Here is a 9,038-nt window from a genome sequence, read left to right on the forward strand (position 1 = left end):
GTACAGGATTTACCTTGATATTCTATTGCAATCAGTATTTTTTCCCTCAGATAATGCATTCAAAGGAAGCTAAACTGTTTTCACACTTACTGGAAGCTTTGAAACACTTCATAAAACTAAAAACTGCCTTCCTGTTTCTGCTTTCCCTAAATTCCTTCCCCAAAATAACATTGTAAGAGTGGCTGCCTAACCAGAGATACTGATCCCCCTGCCCCAAATCTGAGCAAACAAGTAATTCCTGACAAAGAAAATTAATATGAAAAGTATAGGGTGATTTTCTCCCTTCCCCCCCTTAAAAAAAAAAAAAAGACCCTTTGCTCCACCCCGCTATTAAACAAAACACAATACCTTTTTCTGGGTGGTACTGCACAGAGGTTGATTCAGTTTTGACAATGTTGTTTAGCTATCATTTGCTATTTTGAATGAATGGGAGCAATCCCCCCTTTTACAACATTTGTTTCCTATTATGGAGAGGTGCAGCAGTTGAGGGCAGACATGTGAAAGTGGCTGTTTGATTCTCTTTTTCATCCCCCTGACCCTGCTTTTGTCCCTCCTCACCCTGGGAATGTCACGCCTCGCTACTTCACTTTGAGATGCTCGAGAAAGTGGCTTTGTTATTCCCTTTTAGACATACACGAAATTGTTCTCATTCCCCCCGCTGTAAAAGATACTTCACATCGGGCCTCGGTTCACAAGTGCAATGCAATTTGGCTTAGTCCAACCTTTGTTCTGCTTGTACAAATGAGCGAACAGTGCACACATTATACAGTTGATCTACTGCTGTCTTAACCCCAGAGTTAGGGGCTGGGAGAAAAGCAAGTTAATCCCTTCAATACCAAGGTGGCTTTAGCAATATTTCCTCCGATAATAATAATAATAGATTTGAATTGCTTCTTCTATTTCACACAGTGCAGGGCAAAACTTCTGGGGAGGGTTTACTAACAACAACCAAAATCCTTCCACCAACCTTTTGCAAATAACTTTGAGACAAGTACGTATGTAGGTTTGGTAATGCCCAGTTTAAAGCTATGCAATTGTTAGCACAAAGGAGGGACTGGATTTGGAAACTCAAGCTTTAAAGCCTTGAAATCTCAGAGCAAAGCACTGCCAGCAAAGACCAAATGGTATTTAGCAAACTGAATCCAAAGAGAGGGCATTATGGTGAGCCCAGCAAGAGCTGTTTTCACGGACACTGGAATTGCCTGCTCGCTATGGGTGGGGTTTGGCACTTCTTGGGGATGGATGTCAAGCAGACCAGCCCCTACCTCTGGCTACTGTTTTTTCCTGCTTGAGGTGGAGGGGAAACTGAGCCTTCCACACTCTCCAAACTGGAGCAGCTGCTTGAGAAATACTTCTAAAATGTGTGGGGCCGTTGCCACTCTCTTTCTCCCAACCCCAAGGAAAACACGGATTTTCACTTCAGGTGCCCCAGCCATGGCCAAAGGCCTTACCCGCTGCCAGGCAGCAGGGACTCAGGAGGACACGCCTCTGAATTTGAACCCCCTGGTTTAGATGGGAGTCGAGGCTCTTGGCTCTCTCTCAGCAAGATTGGACGGGGTGGGGGGGGGTACTGATTTTAGGCAACATACTCCTCATCAAAAGTTTCTTTTCAACCTCCCTGGTGTGAGTTAAGATCCAAACCCCATGTAGCCCAGTCACCAACCAATGAAATACACGGCTCCAAAGTTCGCTGTGCGATGTTCTTTCCTACCAGCTGGAAAAATAGGTGTGCTTCTCCGGCTGCCCGGTGCTGGCGGTGGCGTTGGGGAGCGCTGGCGAAGAGAGCGAGGAGAGGGCTCCAAGTACCTTCTCTGCCGCTTGGCCCTCGGCACCGCCGCGCGAAGTGTGTCCCCTCCCCCACCCCTCCTCCTTGAAGAGCTTGATTTCCCACCAGACTTGGTCGACGTGGCCCGGCGGCGGAAAGGGCTCAGACTCCCGGGGCAGGCACGGGAGAGCCATGGCCACCAATAGGTTTCGCTTACGCAGCGGCCAACCGGGTGCGGGTCTCTGGGACCCAAGGACCTGCAAGACCCTGCTGGCCGGTGGCCCCAGGTTGAGAGGACTTACTGAGCGGGGTCCCTCTGGTCCCCAGACCCAGAATGTTAGAGCCAGGCTGTGCCATGCCGGGGTGCCGGCACAGATTTCCGAGGACAATCAGTCTCCAGGACACTCAGGAGGATGATTTTTTTTTCTTTTCTTTTTTTTTTTTTTTACAAAAACTGACCGCTGACAGGATGAGGGAGTTTGTTTTAGTGCTGAATACCCCCTGAACAAAATCCTTTTGAAAGGAAAGCTAAGTCGTTTCACGCCACCAAAGTGCAGATTTGGTGAAGACTAATGGGACAAAGCGGTGCGGTGCGTTAGCGCGGGTTTCCCGAGAGAGCGGAGGACTTGAGCACCTGAGGCAGTCGGCCTGGAAAGGTGGGGCAGGCCAGAGGAGGCCCCAAACCTAACGTCAACGCCGCACCAGCCCGCGACCTTCAACTCCCCCCCCCCCCACTCCCAGCACTTTTACCGCCAATTTCGCAGAGATGCTGGAAAAAGTGGAGAAGGGGGGGGGGAAAGTGAAGCGAAGAGAACTGAGGGACAAGAGTGCATTAGGAAAGAGGAAAGGAGGAGAGGGAGAGAGGGGGGATGGAGAGGGAGGGGACGACTCCCAGAGTGAAAGGAGGAGAAGGGGGCCAAGGAAGGCTTAGCCGAAGCGCTCTGGGCAGCGCGGAGTTCACTTTCCATGTCTGGAAGGCGGGTATTGTTTTTGGCGCCTAGGAAACCTTCGGAAGCTGCCGGGTACTTTCCTCCACCTCCCGTCGGTGTTTGGTAAATATTAACAAACCAGGGCGCGTTACTTTGTGGAGTGTGGATGCAGGGGCTGGCTTGGGCTCCGGGCGGTTTTCCTCTCCTAGAGCCCCCGCCCCCAAACCCCAGCCCCACAGTTCACGCACACACACACCTGCTTGACAACAGAAGGAATCAAAATCAATATTGTATTTGTCACCCCTCTGTCTCCTTTTTACTCCATCAGCAGCCCGGGTGCCACTGAAGCGAATTGTGGATTTATGGAGGGAAATTAGCATAAATTATTACGAAATCTGTAGCCGTGTGTGGTCCAGCTTGTGGGAAAAGAGGCTATTGCGAACTCTCCAAGCAGAAAGGTGGTCGGTGGTGGGCTCCGCAGAGGCGATGAATGGCTATTGCACGAAAGAGATTTCCAGTTGGTTTGCACATGGGTATAATTGACTTATGTGTATTTTATACAGTTTTCCCAACAACTCCCTAAGCCTGCGGGTCGGATGTGCCCCCTCCCCAAAGCTTCTATTTGCTTTGGGTTCTGTACAATAGACTGGTGCACTTTTCAAGATTTCTGGAAAGTGCTCCTTCCTTCCTCCTCTTCATAATACTAGCCTTAAAACTCTGTAAATAGCATGCAAATCCCTTTCTTCCCTTGGGCTTTGTAGATCTTCAGTAGGAAGTAAGATACAATTTTACAGCAAAGTACACTTCTTAAATGTGCATCTCACAACTAACTCCTCGCCCCACCCAAGGCAAAGTTGTGCTATTAGGTTCAATTTTCTTAATGAGCCCCGGGCACAGGCAAAGTGCCTCACCTCCCATCTTCACCCGAGCCAAATTTTGAAGATTCCTACTTGTATCCTCCCATGTCCCAAACTTGGTGGTGACAACTTTCCCAGGGAGACGGACAGAGATTTATCCCAACTTGGATTTTTTTTTTCCACCCAAACGTTTCTACTCTTAGAATTTAATCTTCTGTTTACTCGGAGCAATGATTTCGACAGCCATACAAAGGCCCTTTGCAAGGCAACAAAATGCCAATTGTTAAAACAAGAAAACATTTCTCTCTCCCCATCTCTCACCCCCAACACGCGGGAGCGCGCGGGCGCACACACACGGGGTCGAAAAGAATCTTCCTGGCTATAGCAGGGGGAACAGAGATCTTTCACTCCTATCGTTGCATATCCCGAATCCAACCCTTCTCAAAACTCTGTTTCTATATGTATGTACATATTTTCTTAAAGGATCCTAAAAATCCTTGCGGGCTTCGATGCTCGTACCTCCCCTTCCCAGGTGGGCTCCTGCCTCGCCCACAGGAGCACCCTCTGTTTTTTTCCTCACAGGGCAGCTGCCTTCTAGAGCAGGAAAGCTGTGGACCAACGCCTTTCGGTCTGTGAAACACAAGCCCTCACTACTAGTCATCTGGGGCCCCTCAAGCTCCCGAGCTTCCCCAGCTCCTCCCATCTCAGGACCCTCTAGGCTAACCCGACCACGCCATATAACCCCCAAACGTCGCACCTCCTTAGGAGCTGAAGCAGGCGCAGCTCCGTCGAGTACCGCTGCCTCCCCCCAAGCTCGGCAGAAGTTCCTCCCGGGTCCAACTGGTTTATCTGCAGGGGGTTTACCTGCCCTTCTCCAGCCGCGCCCCCAGAGACAGGTCAGCGTCCCTTCCCCCTCCCCGCCCCCCCCCCCCCCCGCTTCACACCCACCTCCTCCTCCTGGTCATTTTTTCCGAGTTAAGAAGGTGACATTATTCTTTTCTTCAAGCACTTCTGTTAATATTGAAAAACGTGCGCTTGCATCTCAAGCGAGGCAACCCAGACGCGAGGGTCATTTCAATATTAATGAAATTGTTTAATCTCCTAAATTCATCGTGTTTAAGTTACGTTTTGGTGAGTTATTGACCACCTCAGAAACTGTGCTTAATGGGAGGGGTGCGCGCGTACGTGCGCGCGCGCGTACGCACACACGCGTTTAAAGATCTTTTTTATGCTAACCCCAAATAGCTCCACTAATAATGCTCTAATATCACTAGAAGTATCAAAACTTCACACCCAGAAATCTACCACCACCGCCTCCTCCTGAAAAAAAAAAAGTTCTCACACATTTCGAGACTGAAGGTGATTTAGTGTGAGCTGTTGCTATTGAGTTTTTAACAACGCGGTAGAAGGAATTTCTTCTAAAAACCATAAAGGTCGGAGAATGTGCAGAAACCAGCGGGAACGCCTAGGGTCTATACTTGTAGACTGCGTGCAAGCAGGCGGGGTTGATTCACTATTTCATAGCAATTAGATGATGATGACAACGATAATAATAATAATTATTATTATTATAATTCACTGAATCTCCAGAGACTATTCCAAACCAGGGAACAAGCCGCCCACACTAGGCAAGGTGACCCCAGGCACATCCCCACCCTCTTTTCTCTCCAAAAAAGTAAAACCGCTGGTTCTTTGCAAATCTAGAAGGTACTTCTGTTTTAGTGGGGCCGCAGGCAGCTTTTGCTGGGCCCTCTAAACTCTAAATAACTTCTTTCTATGCAAAAAAAAGGGGGAAGGGAGAGAAAGTTCCGGCTGTAAAATGCAAACTTCCAGGCCACGCCTAACTCCTAAATTTCAAACCACCTGGGGAGTGAGAGACCTCGAGCTTGATAAAGTGTGTCAACCAAACTCAGGCCCTGCGCAGGTCCACAAGCCGTCTTCCCCAACAGCCCAGAGCCTCCATCCTGTGTCTTGGTTACCAAATTCCTGGAGGACTTGTAAAGTGAAGACCTTGCTTATTTGCCCAGATACACTACTTTATTTTTTTTTTAATTTGGCCAATACACTTAGATACAAAATGGGCTCTTACAAGGGTCTGTCCGATTATATTTTTGTATTTTTAAACCCCATCACTTAAAGCTACACACCCACTGTGCCGGGCTAAGGCAGCAGCCTAGGAAGGTCAAATCAAACTTTGACCTGCCTCTTGGAGCAGTGGAGGAAGGGTGTATTTTCATTACAATAACCTATGCAACCAGCCCCGGGTAATGCCAAGAGCAGGAAAAGGGTCAGCTTCAGGGGAAAGCCGTGCCTGAAGTTAGCCAACAATACAAACCCGATACACTGCAGAGGAAACAAAATACCCCGGCCAAGCAATTTCCATGTCAAACATCATCTGCGCAGCGGCTCGGTCTGTGAATGTGAGTGGTCGCCTGAATCCCTGCTCCGCGGCCGGCCGGCGCCTCCTCATACCTTCACACCGCGCACCCTGGCCCTCGCGTCCTGCTCCCGCCGGTGGCCGAGGCTCTTCCCCCTCGCCCAGTCTGGAGCTGGAAGTGATTCCTATTGGCCAAGGTGTCCATGTAAATAGGTGTGAAAGAAATCAGAGCTGGCCAGGCTCTCCCCTCTCGCTCAGTCCCCTCCCTCTGCATCCCCCGCTCCCCCTCCTCTTCCTCCTCCCCCAAGGCGATTGTCATATGATAGCTAAGAAGTGGCACATTAATGAAGCGCCGCTACAGGGGTCTTTTCTGCTCCTGTCACCGCTTAAAACTATCAGATGGTTCGAGGGAGGACATGGAGGCAGCCACCTAGCTCAGTGGAGCCGCGGAGCCCACAGCAGCGCCCTCCGGAACCCCGAGGCCGCCGCTGCCACTGTCCGCGCCGGGACTCCGCCGCCGAGCTCGGCCGCCCGCGGAGCTCACGGCCAGAAGCGCCACGGACCGGGCGGCGCGGGGCGCTGCGGGTCTGAGCTGCGGAGCTCAGGAACGAGTGGAGCCCAGCCGAGGCAGGACACTGCGCCCCGGCTGCGCGCCGGGAGGGACTCGGCGAGCAGCAGCGCCATCCCGGATGCGGACGCGCAACTTGGGGCAACTTTAAGGTGAGCCGCTCTCCGTTGCATCCCCACCCCCAGTTCCCGCTCCTGGTCCGGGCTTCCTTCCAGGCTACCATCGCGCCGCTCGCGGGCTTCCCCTCCCGCGCCCCCTGGCCGCCCCCAACTCGACACGCAAAGTTGCTGGCTAAAGAGCTCAGGCACTGGCTGATCCGGCGCCGAAGCCCCCTACTCGCCACCCCCGAAGTCTGTTCTCGGCCTGGCTGACCTCGCGGTGTCTGTGCATCCACGTCCTTCCCCCCATTATCTTCCCCCCTTCCCAGATCCGAGCAGGCCCGCACGGACCCAGAGCTAGAAAGGGGCAAAGAAGAAGATGCCTCGGCCCGGCCGCAACACGTACAGCGACCAGAAGCCGCCCTACTCGTATATCTCGCTGACCGCCATGGCCATCCAGAGCTCGCCCGAAAAGATGCTGCCCTTGAGCGAGATCTACAAGTTCATCATGGACCGCTTCCCCTACTACCGGGAGAACACGCAGCGCTGGCAGAACAGCCTGCGCCACAACCTTTCCTTCAACGACTGCTTCATCAAGATACCGCGGCGGCCAGACCAGCCCGGCAAGGGCAGCTTCTGGGCGCTGCACCCCAGCTGCGGGGACATGTTCGAGAACGGCAGCTTCCTGAGGCGCCGCAAGCGCTTCAAGGTGCTCAAGTCGGACCACCTGGCGCCCAGCAAGCCCGCTGACGCGGCGCAGTACCTGCAGCAGCAGGCCAAGCTGCGCCTCAGCGCGCTGGCGGCCTCGGGCACGCACCTGCCGCAGATGCCCGCCGCCGCCTACAACCTGGGCGGCGTGGCGCAGCCCTCGGGCTTCAAGCATCCCTTCGCCATCGAGAATATCATCGCGCGCGAGTACAAGATGCCTGGGGGACTGGCCTTCTCCGCCATGCAGCCCGTGCCCGCCGCCTACCCGCTCCCCAACCAGTTGACTACCATGGGCAGCTCGCTGGGTACTGGCTGGCCACACGTGTACGGTTCGGCAGGCATGATCGATTCGGCCACCCCCATCTCCATGGCTAGTGGCGATTACAGCGCTTACGGCGTGCCGTTGAAGCCTCTGTGCCACGCAGCGGGCCAGACGCTGCCCGCCATCCCCGTGCCCATTAAGCCCACGCCGGCCGCAGTGCCCGCGCTGCCCGCACTGCCTGCGCCCATCCCCACCCTGCTCTCGAACTCGCCGCCCTCGCTCAGCCCCACGTCTTCTCAAACAGCCACTAGCCAAAGCAGCCCCGCCACTCCCAGCGAAACGCTCACCAGCCCGGCCTCCGCCCTGCACTCAGTGGCGGTGCACTGACCCGCAGAGGCCGGCGCCCCGTCTTGTGCCCCCCACCCCCGCAGCTCACTCGCCTTCCCCGGCTCCCAGTCCTGCCCTCCCCATCTGGGACCGCCACCCTAACTTGTCCAGTTCACCTTCGGCCAACCCTCTCTCCCCCATGAGAACTCTGTTTTGGACCCAGGAGACGCAACACAAACTTGCAGATGGGGCTGGAGGCGCGTGGGAGTTGTCCTCGCCCCCAAGAGGGGTTAGGCAGGGGGCACCTGAGCCAAGTCGTCCCATTCCCGGGGCCCCCGAAATCCCCCTCCTACTGAAGAGGCAGGGGAAACCCTGCCTCCCGCAGTCTCGGAGAGGGGCGCGTCTAAGCTCGGCCCCGATCCGTCCGCGAGGCTCCGGACACGGCGCCGTTAGTTCCAAGCCCAGAGAAACCGCCTTGGAGGTTTCCCGGAACAGATCTTCCCTGAGGGCTGCAGACGCACAGCGGAGAGCCAGATCTCTGTTTACGTCTTGGAAATCTGCCGCGAAAAGGGACCACTGGCTTCCTACCCTACTCGCCTCCGCCCATCCGGCAGGGGCTGGGCGGACCACAGCCTCCCGGAGTAGCGGCCCTGCCTCCCCCGCTTCTGCGGAGTTTTCTGGTTTGGCGTTTTGTTTCCTGACAGAGGCTCCAGGCGCTGGGAGTGTAGGGGAGAGGCTACCAACCTGGGAAGGGGACGTTTGTCCTCTACACAAGCAAAATAAAACTAAAAGTCAACCTTGTATGTTTACAAAGCGCCCGGTAAAACGTAAACAGTGAACCTGAATCTGTAGTGCTTGGCGGGCGAGCGGGCAAAAGCCCACTTTACAAGTACCTGTTGTAATGTGAATGTTTACTCTGCATTTCTGGCCAGGTTTAGGGGAGGGAAAGGGGGGGGTGGGAAAGTTAATTGGGATGTTAACTTTCCGATTACTTAGAGACCTTTTTAGCTATTTATTTTATTGCTGGAAGGAAAAAAAGAAAGAAAGAAAATGAAATAAGTCCAAACTAAGAAAGCATCAAGGGCAACCCTAGAAGAACTTAGATAAGCTGACTAGTAACATGAAGGAGGTGTCACCGGATAGGTCT

At 53.7% G+C, this 9,038-nt stretch overlaps 1 protein-coding gene across 1 annotated transcript; it reads left to right on the forward strand.

The window, feature by feature from the left end:
- Positions 1-6,822: 6,822 nt before the first annotated feature.
- On the forward strand, positions 6,823-7,951 carry FOXB1 (forkhead box B1; the record flags this gene model as incomplete). The annotated part of the gene is made up of 1 exon (XM_082649345.1): positions 6,823-7,951. The coding sequence occupies exon 1, from the start codon at positions 6,974-6,976 to the stop codon at positions 7,949-7,951; it is 978 nt and encodes a 325-aa protein (XP_082505471.1). The 5' UTR covers positions 6,823-6,973.
- Positions 7,952-9,038: the final 1,087 nt, after the last annotated feature.

Source organism: Grampus griseus, assembly GCF_964374135.1.
Source record: "Grampus griseus genome assembly, chromosome: 2".
NCBI classification, from domain to species: domain Eukaryota; kingdom Metazoa; phylum Chordata; class Mammalia; order Artiodactyla; family Delphinidae; genus Grampus; species Grampus griseus.